Raw genomic sequence first — 19,387 nt, forward strand, 5'->3', positions numbered from 1 at the left:
TATTACATTTTGGTTTTAACAGGTGGGAAGGCAAGACAGTTTTCATCAAGGCCCCATCAGTTTTCTAACCAATGACTGGTGCATTTGGCAAAAGGAAAGGGAACACAGGAAACTGCCTCATGCCGAGTCAGTCCTTGGTCCACCTAGCTCATTATTGCCAGGACGGACCAGCAGCAGCTGCCCAGGTTTCAGGCTTAACCTGGAGATGCCAGTGATTGAACTTGGAATCTTCCGCACGCAAAGCAGAGGCTCTATGGCTGAGTTATGACTCTTTCCCTAAACATAAATTAAGATTCTAGTCCTCATGATTCTTCTTCTTCTTCTTTTTTAAAGGACTGAATTAAATAGGAACGTAGGAAGTTGGTATAGACTGAGTCAGAAGATTGGTCTGGCAGCAGCACTCCAGGGTTGCTATTATTATTGTTGTTGATGTTAATTATATTTATATATTCTGTATCATAAGATCTCAGGGTGGTTTGCAAAATAAAATTAAAACAAGTAATTAATTAGAGTTTCAGGCAGGGTTGATGTCAGGAAACTCTCCAAGCCTTACCTGGAGATGTCAAGGGTAGCACCTGGGACCTTCTAAAAGCAAGGCGGGTGCTCCAACCACTGAGCTATGGCTCTCCCCCCAGTGCCTCTTTAGTGAGGCTGGCACTCTCTTCCCACTGCTATCATTCCTAGTGGAGATGCCAGGCACATCCCCACCCCCCATTTATGGCAGCGCCTCCTCTTTGGGCCTAGATCCGAAGGCGCACCAGCCGAGCTCTGATTCACAGCAGCCGTTGGAGAAGCTTTGACAGCCCACTCAATAAATATAAACAGAGCCCTCTAAACATAATAAGAAAAAGCAGAGGAGAAAAGATTGCATTTATGGGAAGATATGTTCTCCTCCTCTCCCCTCCAGCTACAAACATTTTGCTATGCTGAGGGTGTTTTTTCCCATTCTTCAAACACCGCCGGAGGCGTCTCCAGTGAAAATAAGTTGAAGCTCCCTCTGCCCTCTGGGTCTCCAGAAATCTCTTCCCTCCTTTGTTTCTTCTTTGCAGCCCAAAGCTTCTGTTTTGTTATTTTGCATCAAAAAAAGCAGCTACATTGCACTCCATAAGTTTACTCCTGGTGTAATTGCACAATTCCCCTGGGCACCACCACAGAGATCCTTACAATTTTTTTTGCCTCTTGTGGCCACAATAAAACCCTTTTATCCGCTTAGGATGACTTGTCAGCTGTTTAAACCTCGTTTAAAGAAGATGGACCTTGCCACAGTTGCATGTGTTCTGATCACATGCAGGCTAGACTGCCGCAGTGCAATCTCCGTGGGGCTGTCCTTGAAGATGGCTCAGATGCCACAGCTCAATTGCTTGTGAGGGTCAAGCAACTGGCGCTTCTAAATAACACCAGTTCTGGACAACCGACAGGCGGCCAGTACAGTGGTACCTTGGAAGTCAAATTGTATCCATTCCGGAAGACTGTTCGACTTCCAGAACGTTCAGAAACAAAGGCGCGGCTTCTGAGTGGCTGCAGGAAGCTCCTGCAGCCAATTGGAAGCCGTGGAACCCACGTAGGAAGTTTGGGTACCAAAGAATGTTTGCAAACCGCAACACCCACTTCCAGGTTTGCGGTGTTTGGGAGCCAAAGCGTTCAACTCGCAAGGCATTTGGGACCCAAGATATGACTGTATAGTGCTTTTATGTTCTCACCTTTCTGCCCCAGTCTTAAAAACTAAACCTCATGGACATCTCACGAGGCTGAATGTTAGAAGATTCGGGACAGCTAAAAGAAAGATTTCTTCACCCAATGCATAGTTAAACTATGGAACTCACTGCCACAGGAGGCAGTGAGGACCACCAACTTGGATGGCTTTCAAAGAGGATTAAACAAATTCATGGAAGGCTCTCAAGGGCTGCTAGCCACAATGACTTTGCTCTCCTTGCACAGTTGAGGCAGTAATGCTTCTAAGTGCCAGTTTCTGGAAGCCACAGGAGGGGCAAGGTGCTGTTGCTCCCAGGTCCTGCTAGCGAGTTTCCCTTTGGGGGCATCTGGTTGACCAGATTCTGGGCTAGATGGGCCATTGGCCTGATCCTGTAGGCTCTTCTTATTGTTCTTATGCTCCAAATCCCTGGATGTCATTTTCCGGAGGAGTCATATACCGTATTTTTCACTCTATAAGACATACCAGACCACAAGTTTTTGGAGGAGGAAAACAAGAAAAAAAATATTCTGAATCTCAGAAGCCAGAACAGCAAGAGGGATCACTGCGCAGCGAAAGCAGCAATCCCTCTTGCTGTTCTGGCTTCTGGGATAGCCACGCAGCCTGCATTTGCTCCATAAGACGCACACACATTTCCCCTTACTTTTTAGGAGGGAAAAAGTGAGTCTTATAGAGCAAAAAATACGGTAGATATTACAGAGTATGGGGGGAACAAGATATTTTGGACCCATCAGCACGACCATTTATTTGGCTGGGGCTGATAGAGGTTGCCTCCCAAAACACCTGGAGGGTATCGGGTTGACAAACACTGGCCTAGTGCAATTTTTTTCTTTCTGAATAACAATCATTTCCATTGAGCATCTCAGCCCAGACCTACACATGTCCTTTCCTGCAAAGAGAACTAGAATTCCATCTCGATTACCAGCTGCGCTCGATTTCTATTTACCTGGGCTGCGACGCATTGGACTTTGATCTACCCTTATCTCCTGCGGTGTCCAGAGCTGTAAATCACCCCAGGAGGACCAGGGAAATGCAAATTCGTTTTCTTTACCCACCAGGCATGATGTGGATGTAGAGCAGTGAGGTTTTTCAGACAGGAACCTCCAGGTCCAAGTAGCATCACCCCCCCCCCCCGAAGGTACGGACGTGGTGTGGGTCATGGAGAAGAGAAGGATTTATTTCCAAAAGACCTCTTCTAAATTCTCCTCAGTAAATTGGATCCAGGCTGAGGATCCGATTACCTGCAAGTAAAGGTAAAGGGTAAAGGGATCCCTGACCATTAGGTCCAGTCGTGGCCGACTCTGGGGTTGTGGTGCTCATCTCGCTTTATTGGCCAAGGGAGCCGGCGTACAGCTTCCAGGTCATGTGGCCAGCATGACTAAGCCACTTCTGGCGAACCAGAGCAGCGCATGGAAACGCCATTTACCTTCCCGCCGGAGCGGTACCTATTTATCTACTTGCACTTTGATGTGCTTTTGAACTGCTAGGTTGGCAGGAGCAGGGACCGAGCAACGGGAGCTCACCCCGTCGCGGGGATTCGAACCGCCGACCTTCTGATTGGCAAGCCCTAGGCTCTGTGGTTTAACCCACAGCGCTACCCACGTCCCCTTACCTGCAAGTAACCCACTGAATTCAAATGGGACATACTTCTGAGCAGACGTGGTTAAGATTGCATTGTTAGCCATGCTTGCACATTGGAACATAAGAAGGTGCCTTATGCTGAGTCAGATTGCTGGTTCACCTAGATTAGTATTGCCTACACTGACTGGCAGCAGCTGTCCAGGTAAGAGTCCTTCCTAGACCTACTTGGAGATGTCAGCTTGGGACTTTCTGCATGCCAAGCAGGTGCTCTACCACTGAGCTGTGGTCCTTCAGTGACTTACATAAACCAAGAGGTCTTAAGTGAGGCAAATTGATTTCAGTGGGACTGCTCTCAATGAGACTAATTTAAACCCAGCCCTGTATTTTAATCTATTTCTTAAATTTATATACTGTCCGTTAGGAGTGCCAACTTGGCCCTGCAACTGTGGGTGCCCAGGGCTGGGGTGCCATGCAGTGTGCATGGCACTGGCACCAAAATTTGTGGGAGCCCGGCCCCTTCATGGGGAATTTTGTGGGTGCTTGGGCACCCAGGGGACCAGGGAGTTGGCACCTATGCCACCCATCCCAAAAGCTCAGGGCAGGGCAAAGAATAAGATACAAGATACAAACACAAGTTTTAATATAGGAAGCTGCCTTACTCCAGGTCAGACCACTGGTCCATCCAGTTCAGTGTTGACTGGCAGAATCTCTCCATGGTTTCAAGCAAGACTCTCTCCCAGCCCTTTCTGGAGACACCAGGAATTGAACCTCATACTTTGTGCATTCAAGATGGATGCTTTCCCCCTAAGCTATAGTCCTGCCTTCTCCACACTTCTCTGTATAAGATTCTCATTTGTGGGATTATTTCCCCTGCCTTTTTTTGCGATGAACAAGCTATTTTGCGATGAACAAGCTATTTTGTGCCAAGCAGCCCAACAGAGGGAGACTTGAACCCGGGATTTTCAAGCCTCCCAGCCTATTGACATCAGACAGGTGCCTTCACTGGTTTCTTTTCAGTGCCTGCTAAAAACATTTTTGTTTAGACAAGCGCACTCAGATGTGAGTTGTTTTTTTTAGTCTATTGTTATTTTAAGTCTTAAATCATTGTTGTTATTTTTTCTTATTGATATTTTTTATTGTTTTATCATTTTTGTAAACCACATTGAGGGGTGTTTTTTTAAACAACTATTGAGTGGTGTATAAATGTTATGCAACAAATAAATAAAAATGTCTGCTGCTACTGGCAAAGCAAAATCTTATTCGTATCAAATTATTTAATAGAATCATAGAATTGTAGAGTTGGAAGGGACCCTGAGGATCATCTAGTCCAACCCCCTTGCAATGTAGGAATATGCAGCTGTCCCATAGGGGGATTGATCCTGTGACCTTGGAGTTATCCGCACCACACACTAACCGACTGTTGTTGTTTAGTCATGCCCGACTCTTCGTGACCCCCTGGACCAGAGCACGCCAGGCACTCCTGTCTTCCACTGCCTCCCACAGTTTAGTCACACCCATGCCAGCAGCTTCGAGAACACTGTCCAACCATCTCGTCCTCTGTCGTCCCCTTCTCCTTGTGCCCTCCATCTTTCCCAACATCAGGGTCTTTTCCAGGGAGTCTTCTCTTCTCATGAGGTGGCCAAAGTATTGGAGCCTCAGCTTCAGGATCTGTCCTTCCAGTGAGCACTCCACAAAAGCAATTTCCAGCATGCAAACATGCCAACCGTTACTTCAAAAGAACAAGCCCCTTTTCCTATGATACCCCTTGTCCCCATATTTGAAGACACATTTTTATTATTAAAAATAATTAACTTTGCAGGAATGTGCACAGACAGATAGACAGGATGCTGTGTGCCTGAGCCTTTTTTCCAGCCCACTCCAGATAATAAATGTAGCTGAGAATGTTCCGAGCTGCAGCTGTTCTGTGAAAAGCACATCCAGATCCATTGTGAGATGAAACTTTATGTTAGGGTTGCCTAATTTGCACGCCCTGCTTCAGAACCCAGTGCGGAACATCCCCTTTCAAGAAACCTGCCGTTCCATTCTTCTCAGATTTCCATTCCGCCTGCTGGATCAGGCCAAGGTCCCATCCTGCTCAGTATCTAGTCTTCACAGTGGCCACCCAGGTTCCCCAAAGCAGGACCCGAATGCAAGAGCACTTTCCCCTCCTGCAGTCTGCAGCAACTGATATTCAGAAGCATTAAGTACCAGAAAGGACACTGCTGGATCAGGCCAATGAGAGCCCATCTAGTCCAGCATCCTGTTCTCACAGTGGCCAGCAAGATGCTGTGGGAAACCTGCAAGCAGGACCCGATTGCAAAGGCACTCTCTCTCCTCTTGCAGTTTCTAGCAACCGGTCTTCAAAAACGTTATGGCCTCCATCGGCAAATAAACAACATTTGGCATGTGCTCAAAACACCCTCCAAGGGAATAACTGTAATTTATTTGGAAACAGGGAGCCAGGAAGAGGGGATGCCCTAGCTCAATGAGGACACCTGGAGTGTATGTTATAACCAGCAATCTGTTTGGAAAAGGGCATAGTGCAGGGGTCAGCAAACTAAGGCCCGGGGGCCCGGATCCAGCCCAATCACCACCTCAATCCCGCCCACGGATGGTCCAGGAATCAGCATGTTTTTACATGAGTAGAATGTGTCCTTTTATTTAAAATGCCTCTCTGGGTTATTTGTGGGGCAAAGGAATTCGTTCATTTTCCTCCTCAAAATATAGTCCAGCCCCCCACAAGGGCTGAGGGACAGTGGACTGGCCCCCTGCTGATAAAGTTTGCTGACCCATGGCATAGTGTTTGTAGGGGGTGGGGGAGAGCAAAGCCTCCCAAACTCACGCTGTCTGCAGCCAAGATGCTTAGAAAGCTGGGGCAATTCTAATCTGTTTTACTAGTTCAACTTTTGCATGTTTGAAGCAGAGACATCACCTTGCCAACAAAGGTCCGTATAGTTAAAGCTATGGTTTTCCCAGTAGTGATGTATGGAAGTGAGAGCTGGACCATAAAGAAGACTGATTGCCAAAGAATTGATGCTTTTGAATTATGGTGCTGGAGGAGACTCTTGAGAGTCCCATGGACTGCAAGAAGATCAAACCTCTCCAGATCATGAAGCTGAGGCTCCAATACTTTGGCCAACTCATGAGAAGAGAAGACTCCCTGGAAAAGCCCCTGATGTTGGGAAAGATGGAGGGCACAAGGAGAAAGGGCCGACAGAGGACGAGATGGTTGGATAGTGTTCTCGAAGCTACCAGCATGAGTTTGACCAAACTGCATGAGGCAGTGGAAGACAGGAGGCGGTTTTTTGTTTGTTTGTTTTTTTACAATGAAGCAATGTATAAATTTCATGAAATAAATAAAACAGGAAGCCTTGGCCAGGCTCCCAAAAGCTTCATTATGCAAACCAGGAGCAGCAAACCACCAGCCATTTCACCCGCTTGCTACCATCTTTTAAAGAGCTGAGCTCCTGCTGAATGTCTCCCTGCAGGCAGGAGGAGCTGAAAGGAGACTGGTCAAATAATAGCACAGATTTGCAAACAGGCAAAATTTCAGGGGTTCCCACTAATAATGCTACAAGGTTCAAAATGGTCACTATGTGAAATGAAGCTGAAAACATCTGTTCTCATAGTGAGTCAACAGTGTGATGCAGCAGCAAAAAAAAGCTAATACCATTCTAGGCTAACTCAACAGAAGCTGAGTGTCCAGATCAAGGGAATTAATAGTACCACTCTATTTTGCCTTGGTCAGAGCCCACCTGTGTCCTCTTCTGGGCACCATAGTTTAAGGATGAGATTGACAAGCTGGAAGGTGTGCAGAGGATTGATCAAGGCACTGGAAGCCAAGCCTCATTAGGAACAGTTGAGGGGACTCAACTGGTCCTGAATTTGGAGGACTCCCTGGATCTGAATGGGGTAAGTGTGCCCCTGAAGGACCGAGTGTGCAGCCTGGGAGTCATTTTGGACTCACAGCTGTCCATGGAGGTACAGGTCAATTCTGTGTCCAGGGCAGCTGTCTACCAGCTCCATCTGGTACGCAGGCTGAGAGCCTACCTGCCCTCAGACTCTCTCACCAGAATGGTGCCTGCTCTGGTTATCTCCTGCTTGGACTACTGCAATGTGCTCTACGTTGGGCTACCTTTGAAGGTGACCTGGAAACTACAGCTAATCCAGAATGCGGCAGCTAGACTGCTGACTGGGAGTGGTCCCCAAGACCATAAAACACCAGTCCTGAAAGACCTACATTGGCTCCCAGTACGTTTCCAAGCACAGTTCAAAGTGTTGGTGCTGACCCTATACGGCCTTGGCTCAGTATACCTGAAGGAGCGTCTCCATCCCCATCGTTCAGCCCGGACACTGAGGTCCAGCTCCGAGGGCCTTCTGGCGGTTCCTTCCCTGCGAGAAGTGAGGTTACAGGGAACCAGGCAGAGGGCCTTCTCAGTAGTGGCGCCCGCCCTGTGGAACACCCTCCCACCAGATGTCAAGGAAATAAACAACTATCTGAGTTTTAGAAGATATCTGAAGGCAGCTCTGTTCAGGGAAGCTTTTACTGTTTGATGTTTTATTGCATTTTTAATATTCTGTTGGGAGCCACCCAGAGTGGCTGGGGAAACCCAGCCAGATGGGCGGGGTATAAATAATAAATTGTTCTTGTTGTTTGTTTGTTTGTTGTTGTTGTTGTTGTTGAGCGAGTTGAGTATGTTTAGCCTGAGAGGAGAAGACTGAGAGGTGATAGGATAGCCACCTTCAAATATCTGATGGGTTGTCCCATGGAAAGTGGAGCAAGCTTGTTTCCTACTGCTCCAGAGGGTAGGACCCAAACTGATGGATTCAAATGGTAAGAAAGGAGATTCCAGCTAAACATTAGGAGTAACTTTCTGATGGTGAGAGCTGTTGAACAGTGGAATGGACTCCTTTGGGACGTGGTGGACACTCCTTCCTGCAGGTTTTTAAGCAGAGTTGGGTGGCTGCCTGTCAGGGATTATTCCGCTGTGGTTCCTGCATTGCTGGGGTCAGACTAGACAACCCATTGGCTCCCTTCCAACTCTACAATTCTATGGTTCTATAAAGGCATCCCCGTCAAAACACAGATGGCCGGGCAGTTATATTGGGAGAGATTCACCACCAGTTGTTCACTCCGAGAAGATCTCATGGAGGAAGACTGCGTACACACTGTATATCGAGAGCACATTTAAAGCGCATGAGTTTAATCCTGAGAACTGTAAAATGGAAATGGTAGCTCTGAGAGGGGTAAACTATGGTTCCTTTCTTTGGGGAAAGCTGTGTGCTTCAAACGTATGGTGTGTCAATAATAATAATAATAATAATAATATCTTTATTGTCATTGCCCCCTCTCGGGGACAACGAAATTACTTTTGATGGTTGTTAGGAGTGGAAATAACAGAATTCCCAGACTGAGACAACAATCGATGGTTGTTAGGAGTGGAAATAACAGAATTCCCAGACTGAGAAGGCAATCTACCAGCTCTTGGGGGGGGGGTAGCAAAAACAATGAGGAATGGTTGCTGTTTTCACCAGAGCCAGTTCCAAGGTGGGGCACACCTCACCAGCAAATCGCCTTCCATTGAGCCCCTTCCTACATCACTGGATGCTCTCCTTTGTGGTGGCCCTCAGTGGACTCGCCTGGCTGCAGCAACATCAGTGAAGCTCTGATCAGCTCTGGTCCACAAAGAGCTGGCATTTCAACTTCCCACAATACCCCAGAGCGACACTACATTGGGTGCCCTGTGGATTGTAAAAATGGCAGCTCCCAGATTTACAATAAGGCACCCTCAGTCATCTCCAAGATTAGATGGCATAGTCTGAACCAGATTTCAGATTTCAGCTTGTAAACTGATACCGCCGGCATTTTCTTGTGTTGAACGTCGTGGGAAACTGTGGCTTGGCATAACCAGAACTGAAGAGCCGGATATGAACCACAGTGGGAGCAGGGTGAGAGCATGTTATGTCACCCTGGTGCTCACTAGCTGATGAAGCCAGGATTCGTTACAGCACAGAAATCTCTAGATTAAATAAATAAATCTCAGGTCGATCTGGGGAAGTCTTGAGTAATCACACATCTAGAATCTGCAAGCCCACAGGGCAGTGAGGGGTGGGATGTTAGCTGGAAGATGAAATGCAAACACAGCTTGCAAAGAAAGGGTTAAGCACACTTCTTATCTGCTCAGAATTGCAGCCCCCAGCAGCTGCTTTTCATTTAAAAAATGAACAATCACGGCCTCATTACACCTGTTTGAGGGTAACAAACAACTTGTTCCTCAATGCCACACAGTGTGACTGTAATCAGAAGCCACAAAAATGGCTCTATGTGCCAGCTATGCACGCCAAAGGTACATTTTCTCCCCCTCTTCTCTCCCTCCCACCCACCTCCATTGCATTGGTAACATTGCGAACACAGCTTTGCTAATGTCAACAGCAGTTTCCCAGAGAGGTTCCAAAATGACCACAGCAAAATGCTGTCCAGCTAGGCTTTATTTTAGCAGTTTCATATTCTCGGGCATTTTGGGTTGAGTTCTCCAGTGCGTATATCCAAGGGCAAGATTTTTAAACGAGGCTGAGAAGCCTTCCTCCACCCCACCCTAACCCTGTCTCACACAGTAAAGAATTTGAAATGGTTGTCTGTTGTCCTGAACCTTCTCCATCATTATCATGACAATGCGAACCACGAGAAACGTATCAGCAGTGATAAGCAACTGTAATCTGCTCTGCATTGCCACCAGCTCCTGTGTTCTCCAGGTTATAGCCCCCTTGCCCGTATTATGTAAAAAGCACATTGATGCACTTTGAGGGAAAGATAGTCTCGCCCCTGTGTTGCATAATCCATGCAGCTTGGGAAGAGCAAACCATCACTTTCCCAGGCCTGTCGTATCGTACGAATCAATGGTACTGTTAGATCGCAATGAAATCACAGCAGCCGACTGCTAGGCAACATCCCTGCCAGAAAGGTCTTGAGGAGTCAGCCCCAATTTGCTGAGATTTCACCCCAACACTTTGCATCGTTCTGAGGCGACCTGGGCATCACACAGGGTGCCTCACCTAGGCAGTTACTGAGATGGCAATTTTTTTTGTTATTTCTTTCCGGGGACTGAAGAAGTGGTGGAGAGATGCAGTGCAGACAGGTCCCTGCTCTCTTGCAGAGAACTCCAAGGTACCGTATATCTTCATGCCCTTCAACATTTTGCAGAAAATAATAATAATAATAATAATAATAATAATAATAATAATAATAGGAACTCATGTGACACTCCCAGCCTCATCCCAAGGGATTCCTCCTCACCCCTCCATGGGAATGGAGATATCAGCCCATTTTAGGTTTCTCTGCTTCTCGGTGTTTCAGTCATACATTCAGTCTGTCACATTTCCGCAGCAATTTGCGATTTATTTCTTTATTGCAAAATAATAATTTTTAAAATCTCCATGGAAAATCCACCAGCATTTTTCAATAAGTGTCTTCTAATAAATACTTTTGTGTGCTGTTTTTGATTAATATACACATTTTTTTGCAAGCTACGTCCCCTGATCTAATGTATTTTTGTAGGTTACTTCCACAAATATATACATTTCCAAGCCTCCCCCCTAAGATATGCGGTTTTTTGCACACATCGGTTGGAGTACTGCACTGCAAAATTCGTAGGAGGGCAAATTTCGAAGGGTATTCTGCGCACCAGATCACGTACTGGTTTGAGAAGAAGTGCGATTAAGAAGCTTCTTGTTAAATCACAAACAAAATTGGGTTTCTCTTTGTTGCCTATTAAAACTCACCACCTGCCGTATTATTACAGATTGCTATGCTCCAAATACTGCTGTTTCTCCACATTCTCTGTTCCTTGATTCTACAATTGTCTTTCTCCCATTAATCCAAAAGACGAGCAGGTGTTCCTTTTTGCTGCTGCTGTTGAAGGTGCACAAGAAAAGCACGCCCGTCCTACACACTGCGGTGATGTTGACAGCTTGGAATCTATGCCACCAGCTCCATTCTGTGAGGTGCCAACCTGTCCTCTGCATGGGACCTTAGTGCTCATGCATAGTTTTGGTGCATCTGCATGCATGTGCACTAAGGCTGAGATGAATTGCATTCCATGCTGCTGAATTTCGAGAGACCTTGGAGGAGGAAAGACTGTAGCTTGGTGGCAGAGCACTGGATTTGAATGCAGAAGGTCCCAGGAGCCCAAGCCTTGGTACCTCCAGGAAGACTCCACCGTGAAACCCTGGAGAACCACTGCTGGTCAGCGCAGACAGTGATGTGCTAGATGGACCATTACCTGCTTCAGGTAGCTTTCAGTGCTCCTGTGTGCTAAGGAAAGTGCCCTGGCTCTGTGGTGGAGCACCTGTCTTGAATGCAGAAGGGCCCAGGTTCAATCCTCAGTACCTCTGGAAATGACTCTCTGACTGAAGCACTAGACAGCTGCTGCCAGCCAGTGCTCACCAACCAAGAGCACTTGGAAGATCTCTGGATGGTTTGCAGTTGATCATCAAGGGTTCCTGATTTGCCTGGCTAGGGCCACTTTCATACTGTACATTTAAAGCACTATGATGCCACTTTAAACTGTCATAAAAGGTAAAGGTAAAGGACCCCTGACAGTTAAGTCCGGTCACGAACGACTCTGAGGTTGCGGCGCTCATCTCGCTTTACTGGCCGAGGAAGCCGACATTTGTCCACAGACATTTTTTCCAGGTCGTGTAGCCAGCATGACTTAAGCACTTCTGGCGAAACCAGAGCAGCACACGGAAACGCCGTTTACCTTCTTGCTGGAGTGGTACCTATTTATCTACTTGCACTTTGATGTGCTTTCGAACTGCTATGTTGGCAGGAGCTGGGACTGAGCAGTGGGAGCTCACCCTGTCGTGGGGATTCAAACCGCCGACCTCAGGGAGAGTTGTTAGAAGACCCCCCCCGCCATTATTTTGTCCTAGAGCCACAATTCCCAGAATTCCCTGTGAAGGGGAATTGACTCTTGGAACTGTAGCTGTGGGAGGAGAACAGTATCAATAGGCACCCATGTGTCAGATGATCAGATATGAGTCAAAAGATGCTACGAGCTATGGAAAAACAGTTTGGAGAAAAACCTCGAGGAAGACACTATGGAAAACCCATAGCCCAGTGGCAAAGCAGATCCCAGGTTCAATCCCTGCCATAGTAGGGCTGGGAGAGATTCCATGTCTGACTCCCTGCAGAGCTGCTTCCAGTCAGTGCAGACCATATTGGACTAGATGGACCAATGGTCTGATTCCTATTTAATTCAGTTCTCTCTTTTAAAAACCATAAGGACTAGAAACTTAATTTGTTTTTAGGAGAAGGGCAGTAGCTCAGTGGTAGAGCACCTGCCTTGCAGGCAACTGGTCTCAGGTTCAATCCCCAAGGGCATCTCTAGATGAAGCAGTGAATATTACCTGCCTGAAACCCTGGAGAGCTGCTGCCAGTCAGTGTCAACAATAATGAACTAGATGGAGCAATGGCCCCACTCAATGTAAGGGAACCTCCTCTTCTCCTTGTACAGCCATCTTCCAATGTTCCATCCTGCCTCCACTCCTTTAATAGTTGAGTACAAAGTGCATTTGAGCAATCATCATTGGCATGGCGAGCTACACCTGCTGAAATCACCCTTTCCTTTATGCAACTATGAAAGGCGCAGGAGACCCATCTTTTTTTCTACCTGCTTCCTCCACTGCAAACTAGGTGATCAGTGGATGTATGACACACAGAGAGAGGTGGTCTTGGGGATGCCCCTGCTGACCCATTTATGACTGCTGCATCAGAAGGAAGCCAGCGCAGATACCACCACGCCGTGTCCAAGGCTTGCCGTCTGTTCCACTGCATGTGTGAGGCAGTAATATCAGGCTCTGCAGTCGAAAGCCATCTCTGTGAAGAGCAGAATCAACAGCAGAGTGTGCAGATTTGACCCTTCCTTGAGGATGTCCCCCAATGCACCCCTCTACTCTCTCCCATATGGGGACGTGGGTGGTGCTGTGGGTTAAACCACAGAGCCTAGGGCTTGCCGATCAGAAGATCGGCGGTTCGAATCCCTGTGATGGGGTGAGCTCCCGTTGCTCAGTCCCAGCTCCAGCCAACCTAGCAGTTCGAAAGCACATCAAAGTGGAAGTAGATAAATAGGTACCGCTCCAGCGGGAAGGTAAACGGCGTTTCCGTGTGCTGCTCTGGTTCACCAGAAGCAGCTTAGTCATGCTGGCCACATGACCCGGAAGCTGTTCGCTGGCTCCCTTGGCCAGTAAAGAGAGATGAGCGCCGCAATCCCAGAGTCGTCCGCGACTCGACCTAATGGTCAGGGGTCCCTTTACCTTTACTCTCTCCCGTAGGGTGAGAGGTTCTCTTCCACTGTCTAGAATAAATTGTTGCATCTGAGGTCCCTGCTTGCAGGGAGAGCCTTGTAGTAGGGACAGGCTGTGGATTCAGGGGAAGAGCATCTTTTCTGCATGCAGAAAGTCCCAGGTTAATCCTAGGAATCTCCAAGCAGGGCTGGGAAAGGAAGACTTCCCCGATCTGAAACCCTGGAGAGCCACAACTAGTCAGGGTATACAATAGTGAGCTAGGCGGACCAATGGTCTGGCTCAGAATAAGACACCCTCCTATGGCAGGGGGCCTGCCTTTCATGCTGAAGGTCCCAGGTTCAAACCCTGGCATCTCCGGGTAGGGCTTGGAACATCCCATCTGAAACCCCGGAGAGCTGCTGCAAGCCAGTGTAGACAATACCAAGCTAGATGAAGTAATGGTTTAACTCACTGTGATTTAGCTTCCTTTACAGGACATTCCTTCCATGCAAAAAGGTTCAGTCCCTGAAATTTCAGGCTATGGGTTTCTGCCTGAAACCCCAAAGAGCTGCTGCCAGTAAGTGTAGACAATATTGGACTACATAGCCCAGTGGTCTGACTCAGTATAAGGCAGCTCCCCCCCTCTCTTTTACTAGCAATTATAGGCACATGCAGAGGAAAGCCGTGATGGCAAAGCGGACTTTCAGAGCAGGTTTCTGCACAGTGATATTATCCAGCACAGCAGTGATGTCCCAGCAGGCAGCTCTTGTCTGCCAAGGGGGATTGCCTAGAAAGTGGTCCTCTCCTCTCTCTGGCTGCTAGTTTGGCACAACTGATGGGGAATAACTGGGGAATGGCAAGTATCTTTCCATGCATTGCCCAGCAGTGAGTAAAGGCAAACCATTGTTTTCCGGATGACCCAGCCTTGGCTTGGATAGGAGCACCTTTTAAGATGTGTGTGTTGTGTTTTAATTCTGTGTTTTATGTTATGAAACACCCTGTGAACTTTGGATGAAGGGTGACATATACATCTAATAATAATAATAATAATAATAATAATAATAGTTCTAGGAAGGAAAAAGCCACCCCTGTCCTTTCTAAACAGAGCTTCTAAGGATGCTGGAAGCACCAGAAAATCCAGCCCAGCATTCACTAGGGAAGGCAAGAGGAACAGAGGAACATAAGGTGGGCTTGCTAGAGCACACCAATGACCCATCTAGTCCAGCATCCTGATCTCACAGTGGCCAACCAGATGCTCCAATGGGAAGCTCATAAGCAGGACCGAAGCGCAAGAGCATTCTCCCTACCTGCAGTTTCCAGCAACTGGTATTCAGGAGCAGTGGCGTAGCGTGGGGGGTGCAGGGGGGGCCGGCCGCACCGGGCGCAACATCTGGGGGTTAGGGTTAGGGGGCACAAATCCACGAGTTAGGGGGCGCAAATCCACGGGTTAGGGGGCGCAAATTACTTGCCTTGCCCCGGGTGCTGACAACCCACGCTACGCCACTGTTCAGGAGCATAGGGGCCTCCCATGGTGGAGGGAAAACATAGGCATCATGGCTAGTAGCTATCCATAGCATTCTCCTGTATGAAGAGCTGGTGGTTGAGCATGATTTGAAGAAGGCTGCTGGTTCAGCCTCCCTAGCTAAAAGGGTCAATGGCCTGAGACCCCAGGGAGCAACTGCCCCTGAGAGTAAGCAGCAGGGGTTAAGTGAACAGGCAAGCTAAAAGAGGTTCAGAAACCGCCCTCAGTGTAGCCTCCAAAAACAGCTTTAGAGGAAGGACTGAAACCCCCAAGAACCACTGCCAGTCAGTGCAGACAATATTGAGCTAAACAGACCAATGACCTGACTTATCCTTAAGGTTAGCTCCTGAGGATGAGAGGCATCCTAGGGGAAGGGCAGTAGCTCAGCGGTAGAGCAGCTGCTTTGCATTCAGAAGGTCCCAGGAGGGCTGGAAAGGACTCTTCTCTGAAACCCCGGAGAGCTGCTTCCAGCCAGTGTAGGGAATACTGAGCTAGATGGACCCAATGGTTTGACCTGACATCCTTTGCATGCAAAGCCGGTGCTCTGCCACAGCAACTGCCCTCCACTATACTGAGTCAGGTCATCGGTCCACCTAGCTCAGTATTTCCAACACGGACTGGCAGCTGCTCTCCTGGGTTTCAGATGGGCAACATTCTCAGTCCTGCACGGAGAGGCCGGGGATGGAACCCGGGACCTTCTGCACTCAAAGCATTTGAACTACAGCCCCTCCCACAGAGATAAGACTAGCAGGGCAAGATCCTTAAGGACCTTGTTACTTTTCGGATAGGGACTTGTTGATCCGTGCTCACTCACACGCAGCATCAGCCGCCCCCTTGCCCCCCCGGCACACACTCAAGAGCTCTGACCACTCGGCCCCTTCCCCCCGCTTTCCCTGCCCCACTGCCAATCTCCATTAAGCCTCTCCTAAAAAAGAAAAATAATAATAACAAACCCGCTCGCCCTGCCACTCTCTGATGACTTTGGCAAATCGATAGATTGACTGAGGCAAGGAAGGGAAGGCGGCGGAGATGGGGGCTGGCTGGTTGCGATTGAGTGTGGAGGGTGGGGGGGGTGCTTGAGAGGCTTCTCCTCCGCTTCGCCTTCAACCCAAACAGATTGGATTCTTCAAGAGAGGCGAGCGGAATTTCAATCGGGGAAGCGCAGTGAACGGTCGGGAGCTCTTGGATGGGGTGGGGGGCGAGCTGTGGAAAGGAAGTGATGGTGGGGGGTTTGAGAGATTCCCTCTTCACAGCCTCAGCTCACGGGTGCAGCAGGCACAGACACCCCCCCCCATACATACATACATACATTCTTCTGCATTGGGGCCACCGCCGTCAGGCTTGGTGATGCCCAAGGCAGACCGGGTGGTGGTGGGGCACCCCACCTGCATTAGGGCATCCACAGCCCCAGGTGCATCTAGGAGGGGAAGGTGGGTTGCTGGCGTGCGTGCTTCCCAAGTTACAACTCCAGGATGAAGCCAGGAGTGGGTCCCTTGCTGGCGAGAGAGACGCATGGAGGAGTCCGTCTCCTTCGTGGGCGCCCGGAGCAAACCCTCCATGCACACCTCCGCTACCTGTTCCACCACCACGCACGGACTGCAGAAAATCTCCCTTCCCACAGAGAGCGAGAGCGAGATGGGGGGTGCAAAAGCGAGGGAGAGGAAGAGAAAGGGGGCGCGGACGGAAGTTTTCTCCCCACCTGCGACACCCCCATCGGATACCTGCCGGCCTCACAGCCACCACCCCACTTCCTCCACCCTTCCCTCAACAAACCAGATCCCTTTTTACGGGGTTGGGGAGCTTCCTTGTCCTGAGGCTGCTCGTGTTTCCGCCTCACTTCCGGGACCTGATCCGGACTTGGCCAGGCTTGCACCCTCTTCCTGACCCCTCTCTTTCCTCGCCCTCCTGCCCTTTGTCCTCCCAAGTGACATCTACAGTATACGCGCAAGCACACACGATCTCTGACACGCGAGCACACAATAGCTTCGCCAGCCAGCCAGCCATCTCCTTCTGGCTGATGCGTATTTCGGGGTTTACCCCCAGTTCCTCGACTGCTGGAATCCCTAGGACCAAAAAAACAAACAAACCCCAAACGGGTCCCATCCTGCCCTCTCCTCTCTACCTGCAACACAGACCCAAGTCAATACTGAAGGATACCCCGGGTCTGAGATGCCACGATCTCTACCTTGGTTGTTTTTCACCGCTGCGGACCATCTCTCTCATCCCAAGAGAGAGAGAGAAGAAAGCAACCACCACCACCCGGTTTGGTTTTGGTTTTTAACGCTTGTTCCCAAAACAGACTCACCTTCCAGTTCATCTTCAGGTATGTCAACAGGATGCTGTTCCGTTGCAAGGATATTGGGGATGGTATAAATGCCCCGGTACATTAACGCCGCGGTGACTGGGTGGAAAGGCATGGTGGCAGCCGCTCTCAGAAAGCCAAACTTTAATCCCAAATGTCATAGGAAGCGACCTGGCCGGACACACAGCAGCGCAGGAAAGGGAGGCAGGGCTCGCACCTGCCACGGGGCTACCTGTGGTCTTCCCGGAGCCAAAGAGAGAAGCCAAAGAGAGAAGCCCCCTCCTTGTCCCCAACCACAGCAGAAACCGCAACTCTTTTAATAAATTTTTTTTAAGTGGTTGTTATGTTGGTCACAACAGATCCTTGGCGCGGCAGATCCCGACGACTCCGGCTGAAATCGGAGCCTCGCCACCCCGGCCTCGAAGAGATTTAGGGCCACGGTGGAAAGGGCTCTCTCTCTCTCCAAAAACCGCCTCCGATGCTGCTTCTGCACAGGTGAACAGCACAGCGAGACTTTCTCCTGCTGTCCGCATCCAAATAACCAGGTGGCAAAATTCCGGGGGCGAAAGGATTCCTTTCCCCCCACCCCCCTCTCCACCAGCCGCAGCCAATTCCTAAACCCCCAGCCTCGAAACCGGGGAGGAAGAGGAAGAATCAGTTGTTCTCCATTCACCAGCAACTCTCTTGTCCCTTTGCTGCTGGCTCTGAGCGTGTCACAACGCAAGGCTGCAATCCTTCCTCGCTGGAGCCTGAAAAAAAATACTCAGCTGCAGAAGACCTCGTGGAGCTAGATGCTGCACAGCATGGCTCTAGGCCAGCTCCCTGAGGTTGCACATGGGGAGGGGGTGGGAGAAGAGGAGGGGGAGAGGGTGCCACCCCAGTGGCAAGTTTTTCCTCGGTAGGAGTTCAGTGGCAGACTCTATTTGTTTTTTTTAAAATTTAATCTCCCTTTCTCTTGCAGTCTTTGCCTCTCCAATCGGTGTAGCTGTGTGGCTTCTTCCCGCTTTTGCTTGCTCCTTCGGTCTCCCCCTCTCACGCGCACACACACACCCAGCACACGTACAATGCACACATGACTCCCCCCACTACCAACCAAATGAACATCTGAGTGGCGGAACATCTAAATCAATAGGAGGAAAAGATCAGCAACATGCAGGAGAGAGAGAGCGGGTGGTGGGGGCAGGGGAGAAACATTCACCTCCTTGCTCAGATTCCACCCACCCCTCATCTCACACACGCCACACTTGAGCACTGCACATTTGGCTGCCCTTGGGCAGCACACCGCACCCACATCCAGAAGGCAGAAAGGTTTCCCCTGCCCAGTAACAACACCTTGGAACAGAGGGTGCTGGCTTATATACCGAGCTCAGTATTGTCGACACTGACTGGCAGTGACACAGTTCTCTCTCCCAGCCCTACTGGGATATTGGACCTCGGACCCTTTGCACGCAAGGTAGAAGCTCTGACTGCTCAGCTACTGCCTCCCACAACCAGTGTGGGTTTTGTGTCTTCCTCCCAGCCCTGGAACACACAGGCTGTTGGCTTAAGAACACCTGGAGCCTGGCCAAGCAGTAGGTATAAATGAAAAGAACCCTTCGTTCCTTCTGGGTGCTGTTTTGGGCCTCTCAAACCATCCTTTATGTGGGTGGGAAAGGAAGACAATAGACACACAGGGCAGTGGAGAACCAGTTTATTGAGCACTCCTGATTTGTTTGCAGGGAGGTTAGACGACGTCGGCTGTTTATTGAGCATTTGTTCTGGTTTGCTTGCAGGGAGGTCAGGCAATGTTACATTGAGCAAATGTGGTTTCCATTGCATTTCCTAGTCACTTTCCTTACTGCAAAAAGGTGTGGTCTTTTAAGGAGGCAGGTCTGTTGCACAAGAGCTCCAAATCATCTTTGATTGGGCAAACTGGTACATGATTGTAGAGCCCACCTCAAAATTCTAAAATGGCAACAGCCAGGAAGTGCCCGTACATCCCTACACA

At 49.1% G+C, this 19,387-nt stretch overlaps 1 protein-coding gene across 2 annotated transcripts in view; it reads right to left on the reverse strand.

The window, feature by feature from the left end:
• CABP7 (calcium binding protein 7) overlaps positions 1-18,483 on the reverse strand; it is a 57,248-nt gene extending 38,765 nt beyond the window's left edge. Inside the window, exon 1 of one of the 2 annotated variants that reach the window (XM_082203478.1) lies at positions 17,404-18,483. In XM_082203478.1, the coding sequence (XP_082059604.1) occupies positions 17,404-17,515 (112 nt within the window). In that variant the 5' untranslated portion in view covers positions 17,516-18,483. The remainder of the gene's footprint in view (positions 1-17,403) is intronic. The other variant, XM_082203479.1, reaches the window with a different exon arrangement.
• Positions 18,484-19,387: the final 904 nt, after the last annotated feature.

This window comes from Podarcis vaucheri, assembly GCF_965113315.1.
Source record: "Podarcis vaucheri genome assembly, chromosome: 16".
NCBI classification, from domain to species: Eukaryota; Metazoa; Chordata; class Lepidosauria; order Squamata; family Lacertidae; genus Podarcis; species Podarcis vaucheri.